General features: G+C 43.9%; 1 protein-coding gene across 4 annotated transcripts in view; it reads right to left on the reverse strand.

The window, feature by feature from the left end:
• Window positions 1-1381: 1381 nt before the first annotated feature.
• RGS20 (regulator of G protein signaling 20) overlaps window positions 1382-22042 on the reverse strand; it is a 77607-nt gene continuing 56946 nt past the window's right edge. For 3 of the 4 annotated variants that reach the window (XM_067712335.1, XM_067712333.1, XM_067712332.1), the window contains 4 exons: window positions 19629-19777; window positions 12980-13066; window positions 8283-8517; window positions 1382-2243 (listed from right to left, as the gene is read on the reverse strand). In XM_067712335.1, coding sequence (XP_067568436.1) covers window positions 2055-2243; window positions 8283-8517; window positions 12980-13066; window positions 19629-19777 — 660 coding nt within the window. In that variant the 3' untranslated portion in view covers window positions 1382-2054. The remainder of the gene's footprint in view (window positions 2244-8282; window positions 8518-12979; window positions 13067-19628; window positions 19778-22042) is intronic. The other variant, XM_067712334.1, reaches the window with a different exon arrangement.

Genomic DNA, 22042 nt, shown 5'->3' on the forward strand with positions numbered 1-22042 from the left:
GAAAGAAGTCAAGGGGGGTGGAATCTAAGAGCCGAGTCTAGGCAGCACCCACTCCGGGGGCTGCTGCGTCCCCAGAGGCACCCCCCGGCCCTCCCTGCGCCGGTATGGGGACGATGAGCTCCTCTAACTGTCCTTCGGGAGCGCTGGCTTCTCTGTCCACCTGGCAGGGATGTGCGTTCAGCCCTGCTCAGGCTTTAACCCTCCCGCCAGTCCCTGTGTTGACAAACCCCCCGTCAATACTCCAGCCTAAAGCCTAGGCCCCCGGCTCCAGCTTCTCTTCCACATGTTTTGCATCTCCACTCACCTTCTACTTGACAGGCCGGAACTGGACCATTTGGGGTTTGCTCCAAGTATCAACGCCTTCCCTACACCTCCGCCCCCCACACACACTCTTGTTCTGTAGGTTGTAGCTCTGGTGTCATCTCCGCCCCCAAAGCTTCCAGTAGCCTCCAGGGCGTCGAGAGCTCAGCTGTTCTCTGGATCGGTACTCCCCACTGCTGTCGCCACTGTCGCACACGTCTGTCATCCTTACTTGGATGTAAGCAGCTGGAGGGCAGCATTGATGCCTTGATCCCAGTGACCTCCTCTTTGTCTAAAGAAGAAATGGGGCCCTAGAACATGGGAGTCAGAATTCAGATGCAAACTCTGATACAGAGGATGGATAAACAGGGTCTTGGTGCACGGCACAGGGAATTCTGTTCAGTATCCTGGGATAAACCGTAATGGAAAAGAATAGGAAAAAGAATCTATATACGTGTAACTGAATCACTTTGCTGTACAGCAGAGATTAACCCAACATTGTAAATCAACTCTACTTCAATAAAATTAGAAAAAACCCAGAAGTACACGAGGCGTTGACGCCTTGAAAAGGAGGAAAGAGCACCTTCTCTGGGATTGGGCTGTGAAGGTGGGCATAGACCTTGATCCACGCGGATTTATAGGTCACGTGAGAAGGTGTAGGGTTAGCGGCACGATTTTCACAGTAAAGGGGGAGGTGAGGTGTTTCGCTGAGAAAGAGGATGAGGGCTTAGGGTTGAAGAGCATATGAAGGAATCATCAGGCTGAAGGGCCAGGGAGGGAGGTGACCAGGAGGAGGGCCATCCCATTAGGGCCTCGCGTAAATCACGTTCCAACCCACTACTCAAACTCCTCCGGGTTCTGGATGCCTTTCTTTCATCCTAGTGATGGGTTTCTTCGGGATGGTTTAGGCCTACAAACCGGTGTTTTTACTGTGAGCTATGAAGTTATCCTATTCACCTGTGATAAAAATAGTGGGATCGAAAAAGAAAATCCTAGTCTGGGGGCTAGAAGAGAATCTTGCGTGTGTCCCCACTTACTTAATAATCTTATATTTCCCAAATAGTGACATGTGAAAAAAAGATTGAGATAAAACTCTTGTGCTTTATTTTTTTAGAGTGAAAATGCCCATATTTCTTTCAGTAGTAAAAATGGAGATACGCTTATTTGAACGCTTTGTGATGAACACCACCTACGTGAAAATTCATTCTTCAGGTTGGCAGATTCTGGTAATAAAGGTAACTTTTCAACAAGAGCATTTTCTAGGCAGTACTTCTCTTATCAAACATTTGAGGCTGATCCACTTCAGAGCCCAGGGCTTTACATTAACCATGTAAGATACACACGCACATAATACGCATCTACATACATGTATCCTAAGATAAAGTAGAATACCAGTTTTACAGGTAGCGGTCACATCTTTATAAAATGGGAATTTGGGTCCTGTTCCCATGGATGTACACGCTGCAGGCAGTGTGGTGTCTTCTTGTGTATCCTTTGTCACTGAGAAAGTGCTACTGTCATTGTAAGTGTAAATATACTACCTTTCTACACAGCCATACCCCATTTTTCCCAAAAGTATCACAAAAGGTGGCCGCAATTTACTTGGTGAATATACAGCCTTCTGCAGAAGGAAGAGTCTGTTATTAAAATAACCCGAGTATGACCCAGCAGAAGACACTACTGCCTCTAAATTCCCTGTCCTACACGGAGTCCACGAGTTCTTTGTTTTATTAATAATAAATATTTTGAACATCCTAGGCTTCCACTGCTTTCTCAGATAAGGAGCGAAGCAGGTCTTTGTAGAGAGCAGAGTTCATGAACCGGGGGTACGAGTCCCTGTGCATCAAGGTGTAGATCTGCAGCTGGGCGTCATCGAAGATGTGAGGGGACGGCTCGGCCATGCTTCTGTTGATGGTCTCCCTCACGCGGGAGTCCAGGCTGACCTGCCGGCGGGGACACATGGGGCTGTGTCAGACAAGGGCCTCTTTGGACATACACCCCAACTCCCATACCTTGTTTGTTTTTTTAAAAATCCCAGACCCAACAAGGTCATCCCCAAACCTAAGCTGTTGAAAGAGGAGCTGAACACAATGAACAGTGGTCCCAAACTTCAGAGGCATCAGAAGCCCCTGGAAGGCTCGTTAGAAAAGAGTGCGGGGGGCCCCCCCAGAGCTTCTGACCCAGTGGATCTGGGGGCGGCTGACAGTTTGTATTTCTCATGAGTTCTCTCGGTGATGCCGGTGGGGATCGCACTGCTTTAGAAAACCACAGCGCTGCACTATTTCTTCAAAGTGAGGGGACTGTGGCCGCAAGGAAGAAAGGTAGCGCACATTGACTTACCCCTGGCGAATTGCCTAAGAACACTAGGACTAAAACCTGGAGCTCCAGGCTGGGGTCAGGCAGAAGTGACCCGAAGCACCGTGGAAGGGTCAGTGCCACGGGCTTGGGCTTAACTCCCGGCTCTGTCGCTGTTTGGCTGTGGGACCTCAGGCAAAGTGAACTGTGTCCTGAAGAACTGCTCCCTAGGGACCTACCCGGCGGTCCAGTGGTTAAGACTCCGAGCTCCCAGCGCAGGGGGCGTGGGTTCGAGCCTTGGTCGGGGAACTAAGATCCCGCATGCCGCGGGGTGCAGCAAAAAACCCCAAACAACCTGCTCCATAAAGTAGGGGTGACGAAGGTGGTAGCTGGTCAGGGCTTAATGAGAATGAATTCAAAGTATGGGGAGTCCACGACGTCCCGGGAGATGCTGCCTCCTTGCACTCCGATGTCTGCTCGTCCTGGACGAAGCGCATCCCAGACCAGAGCGGCCCGCAGGAGCCAGACAGCCGAGAACAGGACAGCAGGGGCTCACACGCCTTCCCTGCCGCGTGAGGAACCTCGGCTGGACCGTCTCTGCACCAGGGGGGCCGGATAGATACGCAATGCATGTGCTGTTGTTTAATATAAAACTGAAAGTGTGCTTATCCAAGTCACTGAGCATGGGCTTCAGTGATCTGTCTTTCCAGATGCATCTACCCACCTCCTCCTGGGAAGGCTGGGGGCGCTTATCCCCCGCAAGTCAGGGTCCTGCTCACCCTCTTCCTCCCTTTGGCTCTGTAATGGGCACAAAGCCCTGCTGACGCCGCCTCTTTGACGCGGCTCGAATCCGGCCACCTCCCCCCGCCTCTGCCGTGACCCTCGTGGAGGTCAGCCACCACCTCGACGGCATTTGTTCACCAGCCTCCTGACTGGCCTTGGGCCGGCAGTCCAGGGCCTCTCCGCACCACCCCCGGACCCAGCACTCGGCTTCGGACCTTGTGCTGGTGTCGGTGGGCTCAGGATCAAGCGCAGAGCTTGCAAGTTCCACGTTTAAACTTAGGAGGCCCTTTATGACCTGCTCCCACTGGCTCCCCGGCTCTGCCTCACTATTCCACTCAAGAATTCAAGGAACTTGGCATTCGCCTGGGATTTAAAGGAAGAAGGAGCGAGAACTAGCTTGTCTTTGTTCTAGGAGGCTGTCTAGGGGAACTGTCTAGAATGGCCTGACTACGTGTACTTCTCTGTCAGGTCTTGGTTTCCACGTCGCTCCCCGGTCCTGGGAAGCCTCCCAGCCACCCTGAGCTGATCCCCACGGCTGCCCTCACCACCAGGCCATGCCCTCCTAGAAGCTTCCGGAGTGTGAGGGCCCAGGTCTTAGGAGCTCAGCTCCTGCCAGAGGGGGGACTCGACACTCATTGTGGGCTGAGAGGAGAAAGCCTCCTGCTTGCTTTTGTTAGAAAATTCCTTTGCACAGCAAAGGAAACCATAAAAAAGACCAAAAGACAACCCTCAGAATGGGAGAAAATATTTGCAAATGAAGTAACTGACAAAGGATTAATCTCCAAAATTTACAAGCAGCTCATGCAGCTCAATAACAAAAAAACAAACTACCCAATCCAAAAATGGGCAGATGACCTAAATAGACATTTCTCCAAAGAAGATACACAGATTGCCAACAAACACATGAAATGATGCTCAACATCACTAATCATTAGAGAAATGCAAATCAAAACTACAATGAGGTATCACCTCACACCAGTCAGAATGGCCATCATCAAAAAATCTACAAACAATAAATGCTGGAGAGGGGGTGGAGAAAAGGGAACCCTCTTGCACTGTTGGTGGGAATGTGAATTGGTACAGCCACTGTGGAGAACAGTATGGAGGTTCCTTAAAAAAACTACAAATAGAACTACCATATGACCCAGCAATCCCACGACTGGGCATATACCCTGAGAAAACCATAATTCAAAGAGTCATGTACCAAAATGTTCATTGCAGCTCTATTTACAATAGCCAGGAGATGGAAACAACCTAAGTGTCCATCATCGGATGAATGGATAAAGAAGATGTGGCACATACATACAATGGAATATTACTTGGCCACAAAAAGAAACAAAATTGAGCTATTTGTAATGACGTGGATGGAGCTAGAGTCTGTCATACAGAGTGAAGTGAGACAGAAAGAGAAAGACAAATACCGTATGCTAACACATATATATGGAATTTAAGGGAAAAAAATGTCATGAAGAACCTAGGGGTAAGACAGGAATAAAGACACAGACCTACGAGAGAATGGACTTGAGGACACGGGGAGGGGGAAGGGTAAGCTGTGACAAAGCGAGAGAGTGGCATGGACATATATACACTACCAAACGTAAAATAGATAGGTATTGGGAAGCAGCCGCATAGCACAGGGAGATCAGCTCGGTGCTTTGTGACCACCTAGAGGGAGGGGATAGGGAGGGTGGGAGGGAGGGAAGAGATATGGGAACAGATGTATATGTATAACTGATTCACTTTGTTATAAAGCAGAGACTAGCACACCATTGTAAAGCAATTATACTCCAATAAAGATGTAAAAAAAAAAAAACCAAAACACTAGTGCTTAGGAAATCTAATGGAGGCAGAAGCAGTAAAGGGTACTTTTATGGGAATAACATCACAGTTTTCTGTAGAACACACAGATTTTGACTGGTTAGAAAGTCAAGGAGGAATGCTTTTGTTCTGAAGATATAAACCCTCTTCTAAATTGAGCTGTTATTGGAAGTTAGAAATTTTTTGTTGCTGTTGTATTGCTTTGTGTTTTCATGATTATTCTGCTTGCATCTCCCTCGTTAAACCTTTGATTTGGGGAAGAGTGCCATTACTGGAAATGAGTTTACAGAATTATTCTCAAAAACAGAAGGAAATGGTTCTCACCTAAATATTAAGAAATAATCTCTATAGTGGTGTACTAACAGAATTATGATTCAGGGATAATAATTCTATGAAATGTAATTAAACACACAATATATATTTTTTTCTTTTAAATTTCCATTGTTAATTTTTAAAAGTACAATTATAATTCAAGTTCTTTGTAACAAGTGAAATTTAAAAAATTTAAAGTAAAAGAAAAAAAAAGAAAATTAGACTAAGTGTGGGACTTCCTGGGCAGTCCAATGGTTAAGACTTCTCCTTCCAAAGCAGGGGGTGTGGGTTCGATCCCTGCTCGGGGAGGTAAGATCCCACATGCTTGTGGCCAAAAAAAAAAAAAACATAAAACAGAAGCAGTATTGTAACAAATTCAATAAAGACTTTAAAAATGGTCCACATCAAAAAAAAAGTCTTTAAAAAAAAAAGAAAGAAAATTAGACTAAGGTTTACTGCAGAAAACATCAAAAAATATTCTAGGAGACTTCCCTGGTGGTGCAGTGGTTAAGAATCCACCTGCCAATGCAGGGGACATGGGTTCGAGCCCTGGTCCGGGAAGATCCCACATGCTGCGGAGCAACTAAGCCCGTGCGCTACAACTACTGAGCCTGCGCTCTAGAGCCCACGAGCCACAACTACTGAGCCTGCGATCTAGAGCCCGCGAGCCACAACTACTGAGCCTGCGAGCCACAACTACTGAGCCTGAACGCCTAGAGCCCATGCTCCTCAACAAGAGAAACCACCGCAATGAGAAGCCCGCACACCGCAATGAAGAGTAGCCCCCCACTCACCACAACTAGAGAAAGCCTGCGCGCAGCAACAAAGACCCAATGCAGCCAAAAATAAATAAATAAATACATTCTAGTTCACAAACAGTTAAGGCACAAATGGAACTGTTTCATTCTCTTCAACCTCCATCTGAAGACTGTCCCTCAAGTGCTGGTGGGGACAGGGTCTGCTTAGGACGGGAAATGGACACAGGGTTGCTGAGGGTTGTCACCTGGGGTGAGCCCGCTCTGCCCGGCGTGGGCAGGACTTCACATTGTCCCCTTGTCACTCTTTCCAAATGTTCAGGCAAGTGTGGACCTCCCCTTCCTACACAGGAGGGAACCGAGGTACAGAGGGGCTCAGAAACACACCCGAGGTCATGCAGCTATTAAATGAGAGAACTGGGGCTCAAACCCCAGTGCATCTGACCCCAAGGTCTACGCTCTTAAACTTTTCAAGCTTTTACATTTCAAGTAATAGATGCTTATATTTGGGAGGAAAGGGTCGTCTTTTTATATCATCTTTGCTTTACAAATTTGCCAAGTTTTCTGGTTGTATAATGCTTTGAAAGACAGTGATGAAAAACCTTGCCTTAAAAAATAAAAAGGAAAGTCATGACAAAATAAAAATATGTCGAAGCCATACATTAAAGGACAAAAATTCTCTTGCTTTTTGTTAACCCCAAATTGAAAGAACTTTCTGAACTTCGTATCTGTACATCTGTCAATGGAATATCTCCAACTTACTGCAAACTTAAGGAAGCGATATTGAGTCCCATTGTCTTTCTCCCAAGCATGGTCCCCACCCTGTCTGCCTAAACCAGACGTGCAGTCATTCCAGACTCAGATCAAAGCCATCCTCTCTGGCTTCTCTTCAGCTGGCCTGGTTGGACCATCGTCATGTCTGGGTTGGAATTCGTCCTCTAAGTGGCCTCTGCCTCTGGTCTTCTTTTCATAATCTATCATGTGGTCTTCAAAAATCCAAGTTTGGTGATATTACCAGGTTAAAATCCAAGCTCTTCCCGGATAAACCTCAGCTCAGCCTGGTCCGCAAACCTCTCCGTGCTCTCGGACAATCCTCTTTTCCTAAACGTTCCTCCTGCTGTTGGCCACCGGCCCCAATTGTTTGGTAAGCACTGTACCCTTCAGCCACCAACCTTCTGACGCTTTCACTGTTCCTGTGACCCCATGCTCTTATCCCTGGCCCATCTAGTCCTGTCCCGTGGGATGCCTTCAGCCCACTGCGTTTCTGGTAATTTCCTCCTCATTATCCTTGGCCCATCCATGGCCTCTCCAGGTACCTCTTCCTCATGCCCCCCGCCCCCCAGTGATGGCTTGTCCCCCAGCCTGTCACGACCCCAAGACGTCGCACCCGGGGCCCCATGTCTGCTGCCCCCTTGTCTGTGAGCTCCCTGACAGGAGAGGTCCTGTTTTATTAGCTTTACATTCTGAGCGGCACATGTGGGATTTTACCATCGGAGCTACAAGGCACTTAGGTTTGAGGCCAACGTAACCTCCTAGATTTTAGATTTGGAAGAATGAAAACTGAGAGATGGAAACCTGATGATTTCACTCCTCTGATCATTTCTCTGATGTCACAAAGGGCCACTCTGGGGTGAACCTCTGCTGCATCAGCATCATATAAGTGATGCTCTTTCCATCTAAAGTCAGGATACCTGTAAATGAGACTTTGCTCAGATTAAAAGGATAATTTTATTTAAAGGAATGCTTATAGGCTGTCATTTAAAAACAGCGTTTACAGCAAAATGCATAGACGCCTACTTCTAGAGAACTGGATGAAAGTTATAGATACTTTTCCCAGGAAAATGCACACAATCTTTGACTGATTTCGGGGGGCACTTGGCCCCCATTGGTGGGACCACCCCTCAAGGCGTTTGAACACCATGATTGGTGGAAGCAGCCCTGACCAGGCCGGGTGACCAGACACTGAAGGGGTTCCTTTCACCCGCGGCTTCCTGGGGGACGTTTCTGGTGGGTACGTACCTCTTTAGGAGAAAGAATAGAAACGTAGTCTTCATATATTATTCGTGCTTTCTCTTCAATCGTGGTTTTATTAGCTTCTTTTTTCAGTTCCTCACACGCCATCCAGAAGAGCATGTTTTCCTCACTGAACTCCGTTCGGAGAAACTCCCGGAACGCGTTCCTTCCCGCAGGCGTGAGCATGAGTTTGTCGAAGGACTGGGCCCAGGCGCTGGCCTCCTCCAGGCTGGGACCCGGGCTGGGCGGGGGGGGGGGGGGGGCGGGAGAAAGGGGCGAAGGGAGCAGAGGTATTGGTGGCTGATGTGAATTGCATCCCGAGAAACGTGTCTTTTTCGCTCTGAGAATGAAAATGTGCCCTTAGGTCCTTTTAGGCAGAGAAAGGGCTGTTCTCATTTCCTCGCGCCTTCGGCAGAAACACGTGTGGCACTCTCCAACTGTCTAGCTGGACGGCACCACTGCTGCCAAAGGGCTTGCAAACCAAACTGCTGGAATAACTGCTAAGAACAAGCCCGTACATCTAGGCACATCCTGGCAAAGGTTTTAAATTATAAAAGTAAAACAAAAAATTCTTAACAACCATCTGACCACAAACTCCCCAGGTGGCTGTGATAGACCCAAGTCAGACCTGACCACCTGGCTGCCAGGACAGTCATGGGGCAGTGTCTGCCCAGGGTTCTAAAAGATTCAAAAGAGAGTGTTAAAGAGAAAAGGAAAGAAGATAAGTTTGTCCAGTAACTGCAAGTGATGAACAGCGATGACGAACTGGGCACTTACGGATTCACCTTTTAGCTGGAGACCTAGGCCATCCGCGCAGTGCACTCACCTGGGTGCTAGGTCCACACACTGCCCTCTGGACGCCCCCCTCCATCCCCGATGGAGCTGCTCTTCTTGATTTGGGGCTTACCCTGTTTTAGTTTATTTTTACTTACATTTTCATTATATTGAGGCCAGAAAACACAATCTGTTTAACAATGATCCTTATTAATTTCTTTTCCCTTACCCTTTTTCTTTTCATAGTTTTTATGTATGGATATATCCCTGAAGAATATATTCTTTAGTTTTTTTTTTTAAAGACTCTGCTTTTATTTTTATTTTATTATTTATTCATTTATTTACTTATTTATTTATTGGTCGAGCCTCGAGGCTTGTGGGATCTTAACTCCCTGACCAGGGATTGAACCCATGCCCCCTGCAATGGAAGCGCAGAGTCCTAACCACTGGACTGCCAGGGAATTTCCCTTCCTGGACAATTCTGATAGTTGAATTCAGCCTACTCATTTTTGTGATTCCATGTTTAATTGGTTTAAACATTTCAGAGACCATTACTTTATATGATTGCAGATAATTCTAACATCTGAAGTCTTTTGGCCTCTAAATCCAAGTGTTGTTTCTACTGACTCTCATTTGTGGTAGGTTGTGTCCTTCTAGTTTTGTAATTTTTGGTTGGTCTTAATCTTTGGGAAACTGAGAGTCACATTTGATGGTATTCCCTTTCCTCCAGAGAGGATGTGTGTGTGCTTCCTACTGACTGGGGACCACTTCTGCTCCTTTCGTGGACCAGGGCTGAATCGTGGAATCCTGGCTTTAAGCTCCTTGCCCTACCCCCTCTGCACTGGCTCTGAGAGAAAACCCTTCTGTCCTGTGCTTAGCAGTCACTGCTCAGGGCTTTGCTTACTTTTTATTTGGTTTTGCTTTTCAGGTGCTTTGTCCTTTTCCTTACTTTCTTTGAGCCTAGTGTTGCAAAAACTTTTAGACTTATACAAAATCTGTTCTTCTGTCTTGGGAAGGCCCCAGATGATCTAATCTGCCACACTGCCAAAGGCTCTCTCTCCATTTAGTTTTGGGGGGTAAACTGTACCGCCAAGAATTTGATATGTAGTGAACTTGTCCTAATTATATGATGATGATAGAAAAAACTCTCTCCCATATGCAAAGTTTACAATGTAAATTCTATGTCCTTTTCCTATCTTTAAGATGGATTATAAGTGACCCAGCAGAGAGACACCAGTGAAAAGCTGAAGGCCAGAGAGTTCCCTGGTGCTTCAGTGGTTAGGATTCCGGGCTTTCACTGCCATGGCCCGGGTTCAATCCCTGGGTGGGGAACTGAGATCCCATAAGCCGCGCTGCACAGCCAAAAAAAATAAAAAAGCTGAAGACCAGAAAAAATGGGTCATAGAAAGCGAGTAGTCAGCTGAGCCAGCAGTGAGACACAGACAGATAAACAGTCATTTCAAGTTTAGTTTCAAAGTTAGATTCAGTGTGTATAGATGAATCCTATGTAAGTACAACTGTGTGGAAATGCATAGATAGTTCCTTTGAGGATACATAAAAAAACTGTTGATGGTTTATATTTGGAGATTGGGACAAGGTCTGGAGTAAGAGGACAACTGAGCTTTTATTGTAAAACTTTTGTATTGTCTGATTTCTGTTTTTTATAACAGGTGTTTAAGCTTTTCATCACGAAAAGAGTATTCTGTATGAAAACATAAATCTCTATCATAACCAGTAAAATTAGTTTTGAAAGAAATATATATATATACATGTTTTTTGGCTGCGTGGCTTGTGGGATCTCAGTTCCCCCACCAGGGATTGAACCCGGGCCACAGCAGGGAAAGCCCAGAATCCTAACCACTGAACCACCAGGGAACTCCCTGAAAGAAATATTTTAAAAGCTGCTTAAAAGACAATTTAAAAATAGTAACTTAAAGCAATCTACATAAAAATACCAGATTCTTTTTAGATAGGTTAATTAAATTGGCAAGGCTTAGTAAAGAATGCTAAATTAAAAAAAAAAAGAATGCTAAGTTATGTTCCTTAAGTATGGGGATTCAAAATATATCTTCTTACTCCTTTTAATTTAAGAAATACATATAAAAGAATGACTGAAAAACTTAAGGGTAATCAGTAGTACCCTTTAAAAAGAGAGAGAGAGAGAGAGAAAACATGTCTTTTCCATAGTACCAAAGAACCTAGAAGCAAAGAAAGCACAGTTCATACAGTAAAAAAAAAAAAAAAAAAGGAAATAATTAGGGTGTATTGTAAGTAGATAGTCAACAAACATTCTAGAAGATTAAACATATCCGTAATCATCAAGACAACTGACCCAATGTAATTGGATTTTAATTCCCAGTTGAGTGACAGAGACTCAAACTGGGCAAAAATCCAACATAATGCTATTTTCGGGAAGCATGCAAAATACTACCCAAAATTACAAATAGACAGGCAAAGATACGTGAGGGAAATGCAGATGAATACGATTAATATCTAAATAGAAATGGAAGCAAAAGGCATCAAATTGGATAAACAGTCATTTTATATTATTGGATATGATTGAGAACAAATAATGGCCGATATACATGGAATCGTTCCCTCTTGCCTGGCTCTGTTCTCAGTGCTTTACTGGTTACTCAGTGCTCACGACAACCCTTCTTTGGCTGAGTCACAATACACTGTTATTATCCCCATTTTACACACAGGGAAACTGAGGCAGAATGTGGCTGCTAAGTGCCCAAGGTCATACAGGCAGGATGGACAGAGCCAGAACCAGATGAGGGCTTTCTGGTTCCAGACAGTACTCAAAGCCTCAAGCCTCAGTGCAGAATACAGTATACTGAACTAATATATAAGGGAAAAGCTGTTTTTAACAGACTCATCAATTGTGGAAGATTTTAATATGCATCCTAGACTCTGAAATATCTGGGTAAAAATAAATAAAATAAAGAATGAAGAAAAATATTTTAAGTAAACTTTTAGGTTACTTGTTTTTTTCCCCCCTCAAAAATAAATAATTTAAGACAAGACCTATTTGAACAATGCTTTTAGGATATTTGTCTATTGCCTGCAGTTATATTGGCATAACACAAAGAAAAGGAATAAGAATAGGTAAGTGGAAGTAAATCCATAGATAATACAGGAAGGAAAAAAGACAATTTTAAAATTTGGCATTATGGAAAGTAATTTGTGTGTTTTTCCAACTTTTTTCTCAAAATACTTAAAAAATAATACATTTACTGAAGTATATTTATAGTTAAGAAAAAAAATGGACCTTTAAAATTTTCCTGAAACCCTAACTTGTGTATTTCATTATGTTCTTTTATTTAAAAAAGTAAATCACATAAAAATAAAATGACATCATAAGTTTTGCCAAGAAGCATCAATTTCTATTTGTGATTAACAGGCATTAGATTAACAGTGGAACTGATTTTTCTCCCTGTCACACAATGAATTAAAAGGAATTCTGCAGGGACTTCCCTGGTGGTCCAGTGGTTAAGACTCTGAGCTCCCAGTGCAGGGGGCCTGGGTTCAATCCCTGGTTGGGGAACTAAGATCTTGCCTGCCTCACGGCATGGCCACTAAATAAATAAATAAATAAATAACTTTTTTAAAAAAAAGAATGCTGCAGTGAAAATGTGATGCAACATTATGATTTGATATTATTAAATTGCAGTTAGAGAAACTGTGTGTTCTATTGAAACAAAAATACACACAAAAAAATCTGGTTGAGAATCTACGAGAGGATGGACGTTCACTAAACTTATTTTGATCATCATTTCATGCCGTATACAAGTCAAATCATTATGCTGTTCTCCTTAGGCTTACACGGTGCTGAATGTCGATTATATCTCAATAAAACTGGAAGGAAAAAATAATAAGGTTGGCATTTCTGTCGATTTAGTGAGCTAAACACTATGAAATTTTACCTTTCTTCACAGATGGGAAGGTCCTCTGTTCTGAGTTCATAGGAAGCACTCCTGAGTCTCTGTTCCTCTTGGTTTCTAACAGTGAGACTGCAAGAAATAAGACAAACACGTGTTAGTTGAGATCATTCTGTATCAAGGAAAGATTTTTTACAAATATTTCAGAGAACTCCAGCTTACCAAGTTGAATTAATTTCTTTTCTTGATAAAAGTGACAATTCTTTGTTTTCTTAAGAAAACCAAAAGTATGACAATAAACTATTAGCAAAATTAATTCTATTTATAATACTATGGTCTACACTCATTGAGAGAGTTTACATTTAGAATAATATTTCTTTTCATAAAACATGTCCATTAGAAAGTAGTAAAAAGATCAGATTTTCAGGAATGTTTTCGGTTTTCATTTTGTTTCCTGAACCTTGAAAAAAGGTATACATTCTCCAGACTTTGTTTCCCAGTGAAAATGGAGATTTTATGTATTTACAGGCACACATATGAAAGTATGAAAGAAAGCCAGGAAAGTGTACAATCAAAATCTCTATTGTATCTTTCAAGGGAGTTTGTTTCCTTATACACGTTTTGTACCTTCATTTGTAAATTTATTCCAGGTATTTCTGTTGTTATAGTAAATGGAATTTTCATTTCCATCTCATCTTCTAACTTTATTGCTTGTACGTTTGAAGGTAATTTGTTAATAGCTTTACTGAACCATCATTTTTACATCATAAAGTTGCGTCTTTAAAGTGTACAACTCAGTGTTTTTTAGCATAATCACAAGGTTGTATGACCCTCACTATCTAATTTCACAACATTTTCATTACCCCGAAAGGAAGCCCCAGACCTGTTGGCGGCCACTGCTCATAACACACTACCTCTGACCTACACCAGCCCTCAACATACACTAATCTGCTTCCTGTCTCTAGAGATATGTGTATTCTTTTTCATTGAATGAAAGATTCTTTAAATTCTACAGTGCTTTACAATTTTCAGAAGTTTCACACACATGATTTCATACAATCCCATAGTAGCCCTTTTCTCCGCCACCCCTCTATGGCCGCTTCCCCTTCCCTCTCCCCAGTGGTAACCACTAGTTTGTTCTCTAAGACATGTCTATTCTGGATCACACCATATGTGGTCCTTGGTGGCTGGCTTCTTTCACTTGGCATACTGGTTTAAGGTTCATTCATGTTGTAGCATGTTTCACTATGTTATTCCTTTTTGTGCCTGAATAACATTCCATTGCCTGTGTATATCACAATTTGTTATCCATTCATCAGTTGATGAACAGTTAGGTTGTTTGCATGTCGGGGCTATTTGTAAATAATTCCACTATGAACAGTCATGTACAGGATTTTGTGTGGCTGTCTGTTTTTATTTCTCTTGTGTAGACACCCAGGAGTGGAAATGCTGTCATGTCGTAACTCTATTGTTAACATTTTGAGGAAGGCCCAAACTGTTCTCCAAAGCAGCTGCACCATCTCACGCGCCCACCAGCAACGTTGGAGGGAGCCAATTCCTCCACACCCTTGCCAACACTTACTGTTGTCTGTCTTTCTTATTCTAGCCATTTAGGTGGTTATGAAGTGGTATCACATTGTGCTTTTGATTTGCATTTTGCTAATGACTCATGACATTTGAGCATCTTTACAAGTATTTATCATCTAGTTGTACATCTTCTTTGGAGACATATCTATTCAGATCCTTCACCCATTTTTAAATTGATTTGTCTTTTTATTTTTGAATTGTAAGAGTTCTTTACATTCTGAAAGCTATTATTTTTTGTTAATTTGATTTCTCTCTTTTGTGTTTGTGTCAGCTTAGCAACAATTCCCCTGGCATTCTCAAGGGAATTCTCTTATCATCAGCAAACAGGGAGCTTTTCCTCTTCTTTCCCAATTCTTAGGCCTCCAGTTGTTTTTTCTTGTCTGATCCCTAAAGCACAGTGTTGAATAGTAGGGAAGATCCTGGACAGCCTTGCCTTGTTCTTTTTTTAAAAAATTAATTTATTTATTTTTGGCTGCGTTGGGTCTTCGTTGCTGTGCACGGGCTTTCTCTAGTTGCAGCGAGCGGGGGCTACTCTTCGTTGCAGTGCGTGGGCTTCTCATTGCGGTGGCTTCTCTTGTTGCGGAGCACGGGCTCTAGGCACGCAGGCTTCAGTAGTTGTGGCACGCGGGCTCAGTAGTTGTGGCTCATGGGCTCTAGAGCGCAGGCTCAGTAGTTGGGGCACATGGGTTTAGTTGCTTTGCGGCATGTGGGATTTTCCTGGACCAGGGCTTGATCCCATGTCCCCTGACTTGGCAGGTGGATTCTTAACCACTGTGCCACCAGGGAAGTGCCCCTTGCCTTGTTCTTGATTTTAGCAGGAATGCTTTTAGTTTCCCATTAATATCAAAATGGATTTTTATCATTGATTAGTTGAGTTTGCTTTATCTTACTATTGCCTCTGTACTGTCTTTTCTATTCTTTCATTATGCCTTTCCTTAACATTCTTTACACCATTTTATAAAAGTCTTTTATTCTATTTTCAGGCATTTATGAATTTTCAGTAATTGTGTGTTTGTGTGTAGTTCTATTTTTCTTTAAGTGCAGTCATTAGACATGCAGGAACTCCTTTTTCTTGTTGCTTTCATGACGCCAGAGCTAAAGTTTCAGTAAATGATGGTTTCTTAAAACAAAAACAAAAACGAATTTGAAAGGCATCTGGGTGGTACTCTCTCTGCAGGAGTATTAATACTGCCCGATGTCATAGACTTCTTTCGTAAGAGAAAATAGTACTACACAGTGGGTATGAAAAAGCAAAGAGGAAAAGGAAGGATGAATTTGACACAAGATTCTTAAAAGAACTGTAAGTTGTATTATGAATAAATAATGCAAGAGGTACTTAAGCTTTGGCATTTTTTCCATGTCTCATTTTTTTAAAAGTAGGAATATTTCTTAGGAGACAATGTGTTCTTGAAAAACAGTAATATATTTCGTGTCGACTTTTTGAACCTGAATTTATTTTTATTGCTAAAGTAGAATAAGAAAATGTTGATAGAAGCCAGAATAGTTGCTCACCACTTTGAAGAAATATTCAGTAAAAGAAGACCCCTGCTTAGGTCTCTTTCGGTAAAGTTTAGAGTTGTTATAAAGAGGAAAAAATTCTTCAGTCTTCTAGAAAGGAAAACAAAAAGTTTATTTTCAAGAGATCAAGACTCTGCATGACTCCTTTTATAAAATGAAACGCCTGAAGGCCAGAAAGCAGGATTCTGAGAAAGATAATACAAGGGCTTAGAAAACTAATTCCCATTTACCTTTCTTAAAAATGGACTCTTGTAAACGAATAAAAAAAATCACTCTGAAAAAAAAAATGGACTCACTGTGTACTCTCAACATGGATAAATCTCAAAAGCACGTTGTGAAAAAAATCAAGGAAATCAAATATTGGAACAGTTGAAGTTTTCCACGCACTTTTTCCCCAACCTATTTCCCCCTTTCTTCTCCTGAGATAACCAGCACACTTATTTTTTTGTTTTTTATCATTACCATTCACAGTTACCCTACCCTCTCTAAAAATGTATAAATAAATAAATAAAAATATACAGATATGCACATATTTCCAAACTTTGTAAATATGCATTGCTTTACAAGTTGCTTTTTCTCCTTTAGAAGCACATGCATTTAAAAGCCGGATGGTGTCACATTACAAAACTACACCACAAAGCATCTATCCAGATATTTTCAGTTTTTCTCAATCAGATTAATGCTGCTATGACCCCTCTCACAGGATGAATCATGATGCAATGAATGTTCATGTACAAGTCTTTGGATGAAATGTGTTTTTAGTTTTCCTGCTAGCACATTTTAATATTTTATTGTAGCCAAATTTATGAATCTCTTCCTTTTACAGATTTTCCTTTTTCTTTTTAAAAGTAATTCTTCCCAACACCAAGATCATAAAGATATTATCTTGTGTCTTCCTCTTGGATATTCACGTTTAGGCTTTTAAGCCATCTGGAGTTGATCTTGGGAGATTAATTTTTTACATGATGCAATATAGGGATATAAATCTGTTTCTATGGATTTGGATACCAGGTAGGGTGACCAACCTTCCCAGTTGGTCTGGGGCTCATGGGTTTGCAGCGACATAGGACTTTCAATGCTGAAACGAACCAGGCAACTGGGATGAGCTGGTCACCTAATGCCAGGAATCTGGGTATTTGTACAATAGCTCATTCTTTCTTTTGCTAAAGCCACCTTTGCTATATGCTGATAAAGTCTTCAGTATTTTTTTTTAATTTTTAAAAATTTTTAATTTTTTTTGGCTGCAGGCTTTCTCTAGTTGTGGTGAGCGGGGGCTACTCTTTGTTGCAGTGCGTGGGCTTCTCTTGTTGCGGAGCATGGGCTCTAGGCGTGTGGGCTTCAGTAGTTGTGGCATGCAGGCTCTAGAGCGCAGGCTCAGGAGTTGTAGCACACGGGCTCAGTAGTTGTGGCACGCGGGCTTCAGTAGTTGTGGCTCGTGGGCTCTAGAGTGCAGGCTCAGTAGTTGTAGCACGTGGGCTCAGTAGTTGTGGCTCACAGGCTCTAGAGCACAGGCTCAGTAGATGTGGCGCATGGGCTTAGTTGCTCCGCGGCATGTGGGACCTTCCCATACCGGGGCTTGAACCCGTGTCCCCTGCACTGGCAGGCAGATTCTTAACCACTGCGCCACCAGGGAAGCCCCAGTATTTCTCTTATTGCCTTCCCTTGATGTGGAAAAATCGATGTTCCATTTCTGACTGAGCATAAATACCATTAATTTTGAAAGAAAATGTTATAGTTTTGTCCTAAGAAAGACCGAGGTATTTGATTTGTTGATTGTTAACACGAGGTTATTTGTTTATGGCTCTGGATTTACACTTTCTAACACAAAATTAATACCAAGTTTTACAGCTGCTTTTGTATTCCTCAGTGTTACCTGTTCCCCATGACTGCCCTCTGGGTTCAGTTTTTGCCCTTTTTACCCTTGAATACATCCTTAGTTCTTTAGGGAGGGTCTGCAGGCAGTTACCTCTCTTGACCTTTGTATGTCTGAAAATGACTTATTTTACCTACACTCCTGAGTTATAGTTTGACTAAGTTTTCTGTTACTTTGCTCCCGTACTTTGAAGACGTTGCTCTCTTGTCTTTCGTAGACACACATACCACGTGCTACACAGGTGCTGGCTGTGATGAGGATGTCCAGGTACAGATTTATATTTTATTCGCCCTGGTTGACGTTAGGAGGAGGAGGCTGCTCTGGGACCCATCACCACCTGTCGCCCATACACCATCAGTCCCAGACATTGTTCAGGCCATGGTCCCCACCTCCTGTGCCATCCCAAGGCACCAGAGCAGGGAAGGGGGGATGGGGTAAATGCCAGGCGGCATCCCTCCTGCACAGGGACACCTTTGCACACCTCTCAGGCATCATCTCACTGAGCCTGATGAGCAGAGTGAAAGGGTGGAAAAGGGGCCTCAGTGCAGTCTCTTCACCCCTGGTAGGTCCCCTCCCCGACTACCGGGGGTCCTGGACACCTCGGTGCGTCAGGGGTGCCAACGTGCCCTTTCCTCCCGTCTCCTGCCGGGTCCTCTAGACCCCTTGTCAGGGCTGAAGGCTCACTTTAAACTCTGGGCTGCTAGGCTCTGGTCAGCCACTCCCCCCCATATTCCCACTGGAGTCTGGGGTTCCGTCCCGAATGGACAGACCTCCCAGCATCAGGGTAACATCCATCCTCAGAGGCACCGGCCTGGAACTTTATGGAAATTAACACCAGCCCGAGGCAAGCAGGAACAGCCCAAACCGTCCTGGACTTTTCACCTTCAGCCTCCAGCCCGCCCACCCCCAGTTCTAATGGTTCTACTTCCCTGATCAATCCCAGTTTTCCTTCTTCTCCACGGGCTAGTGAGGTCTGGTCTAACTTGCAGTCAAGCCCAAATAAATTTACAATCATTGAACTGCCTAAAGCTACGCACACATTTGGCTGTCACGAAGCACGTTTCATATCCAAGATTTCAGAAGTGCAACCTAGCGTTCCTGTGATTTCTGGGTGTAAATCAGCCCCGTTTCTCCAGATCTTCAACAGTGACTCAAACGCTCAAGTTGTATCTCTTTTTTTAAAGCAATGATTGTGTATCTTCCACTACTAGTAAGTGAGTCTATATTTTTAGATTTTCCTCTCTCTGTCAAGCTTAGTTTTTGACATTTTTCTTTATTAAAAAACAATATTAATAAAACAGAAGCAGCGGAATATAAAATGCAGGCTCATTCTCCTTCATAACGCTAGACTTAAAGACCCAGATTAAATTCTGAGTCCTCCATGAAGCCTTTGTTACCGACTGGAGGGCCTTGAGTTCGCTCCTTTCTGCCCAGATAGTAACATTCGATCGTCAGCTGCCTTAGGTTGCTCTTTAGATATTTGATATACATTAGTTAGCCTGATTTCAGGGATTTGCATAGGTCTCTCCAGAGCTAGGACGCCGCCGCCTCTTGGGTTTGTTTGTTTGTTTTTGTTGTCGTCCTTTACAGAACCCACATCAGAGGCAGGCATGTAGCAGTTGCTTAAAAGCACTTACTGCATTCATCGCAAACTGGCACCATTCAGGGTACCGTTTTCCTACCGGGAGCGCGATCATGAAAAGCCGCAAACCTTACCAAGAGCAGCTACAGCAGCAGCACCAGCAGAAGCAGCAAGCGTTGGGCCCCCGGTTCCCCACTCCGCGCGGGCCTGGGGCGGCGGCTGCGGGCCCCTGGGCGGCGCACACCTGCCGCTTTCGCATCTCCACGCGTTCTGATCCCATTGGCTGCAACAGGGAAAGTGAAAGGGGGGCGGGGGCAGACTTAGCACCACACAAGCTGGAGATTCCGATTCCGTTGTCGTTTGGATCATTGAGAAGATGCAGCGTGACTCTCTCCAGATCATTTCTGCTAATTTTGGTAAAATTTGGTGCTTACAATCCGTTCATTGACCAAACATTTATTCCCTGTCTGGAAGCACTGTGATAAATTCTAGGAGTGAAACGACGAATGGGGGCTCCCTGTGCTACGGCGCTCACAGTTGGGTCAGGGAGACAGACACCGGCATCACATCCCTCAGACATCGTGGTGAGGACCTACCACAGGTGCGTTTCACAGCTCGAGTCGCCCCCTGGCCCCCGCTGGACCATCGTGAGGACGGGGGCAGTTACAGGGGCAGCTGGATGGCAGCTGCAAAGCCCTTGGAGCCGCGCCCGTGCGCAGTCCTGCTCAGGGGTGCCCGGGACGCGAGCCCGGCTCAGGACAGTGACCCACACCCATCCTGCCACCTGCAGGGACGGTGCCCTGGCCTTCTTCCCTGGGCATTGCGCGGTCGGAAAACGCTTCATCCCTCGCCTTGCCTGAGAACTACAGGAATGGTTGAAGGAGAGAAATATAAACGCAGCATAGGAAACGAGAAATTGCTGTGTCCGTTTTAATTTTTGATACAATTGTTTGAGTTGTTGGTAGGTTAAAAAAAAAATCCAATCTGTGTTAGAGAACCTTAAATAGATCCTTGGAATCAAATTCTGAATTTGATATTCTATTCCAACATTCGATTTATCTATCCCTACTATTACTTATCCTTATATGCTGTTGGACTTTGTTTTAATTATCATACTTTTATTGTATGTTTTCATATTGGGTAAGTTAAATTCTCTTCATGAATTAAAACCAGGGAGTTCCCTGGTGGCCTAGTGGTTAGGATTCTGGGCTTTCACTGCTGTAGCCCGGGTTCAATTCCTGGCCGGGGAACTGAGATCCCACAAGCTGCCATGGCACAGCTAGGGAAAAAAAAAAAAAGGTTATAAATTAAAACCAAAACCCCTTTTTGGCTGTTCTTGCCTGTTTGTGTTCCAGTGGAATTTTGGAATCAACTCATCAATACCATGTGGGAATCCGATTAGGACCACACTGGATTTACGAGAAAGATTTGCGAGAAATGACATCTGTTTCAGTACCTATCAGGGATGACTGTGTAATAGGGAAGAACCATTGCTCTATTACAAGTTCATCACTAAAGGGATGTTGCCTGTAAGCTTAAAGGATACATAACAGCCCATCTCTGAGAACCCTGCCTCCCAGGTAACGAGCGTTAAGCTAAAATACCCTTGTTTAGCTCACAAGAAACATCCTGACCAGGCCCACCTGTGGATGGCTGCAGGAAAAAAGAAACTCACACAGCCCCGTCCGGAGGCGGGCTAGAATCAGGAAGTGCTCGACTTTACGCCCTCCTCCTTGAGTATAAAAGAAGCCTGAACTCTGATTTGCGGAAAATGGTTCTTTGAGACCTTAGTCCACCGACTTCTTGGTCTGCTGGCTCTCCGAAGTTGTTCCCTGCCTCACCAGCCCGTCTCTAGATTTATCGGCCTGTCCTGCGGTGAGCACAGGAGCTTGGACGGTAACTACTACTCAGGATTGGCCCTTGTCTTTTAATCATCCTGGGATGTAAGTTCCAAGACAGAACGAGAGACCCATCAGAGGGATTTACTGTCCCTTCCTCCACAGCCAGAACAATGCTTACAACACCGTCCACAGCGCCCAGCCTGGGTGGTCCAGCCTCCTGAGTGGACCCCTTTGAATGGCCCTGGGGGAGAAGCTGGGCTCCTCTGGCATCATGTTCTCTCCGCATCCGTGGCATTTCAGTGGAGCCAGAGACTGACAATGGTTTCACTTCATTCAGGACACGGAGAGGCAAGGACACGCCAGCACAGTGTCCAAACAAAGGTGCTTTCAGCCAAAGATGCTCCGGGTAACTTATTTTCTCAGAGATACTGATGCACCTTGCCTCATTAAAAACAAAATCCCCATTGCTTCTCAGAAGAAGGAAGGATTGTGACGTGGTCATGTCAGTGGGTTTCAACGTCTTTGCGAGACTGGGTCTCTGTAGTCGGTCATGAAATAGCTATTCATTTAAACCCTGTCTTATGTACAGTTCAAGAGTTATCCTCAGACAGGTTCTGCATATTTTTGATAGTTTTTTTTTCCTGAATATTTTAGAGGTCAATTTTTGCTGCTGTTGTAAATACCTCCCCCCGCCCCATGTTTCTAAA

This window comes from Pseudorca crassidens, chromosome 17, assembly GCF_039906515.1.
Source record: "Pseudorca crassidens isolate mPseCra1 chromosome 17, mPseCra1.hap1, whole genome shotgun sequence".
Classification (NCBI taxonomy): domain Eukaryota; kingdom Metazoa; phylum Chordata; class Mammalia; order Artiodactyla; family Delphinidae; genus Pseudorca; species Pseudorca crassidens.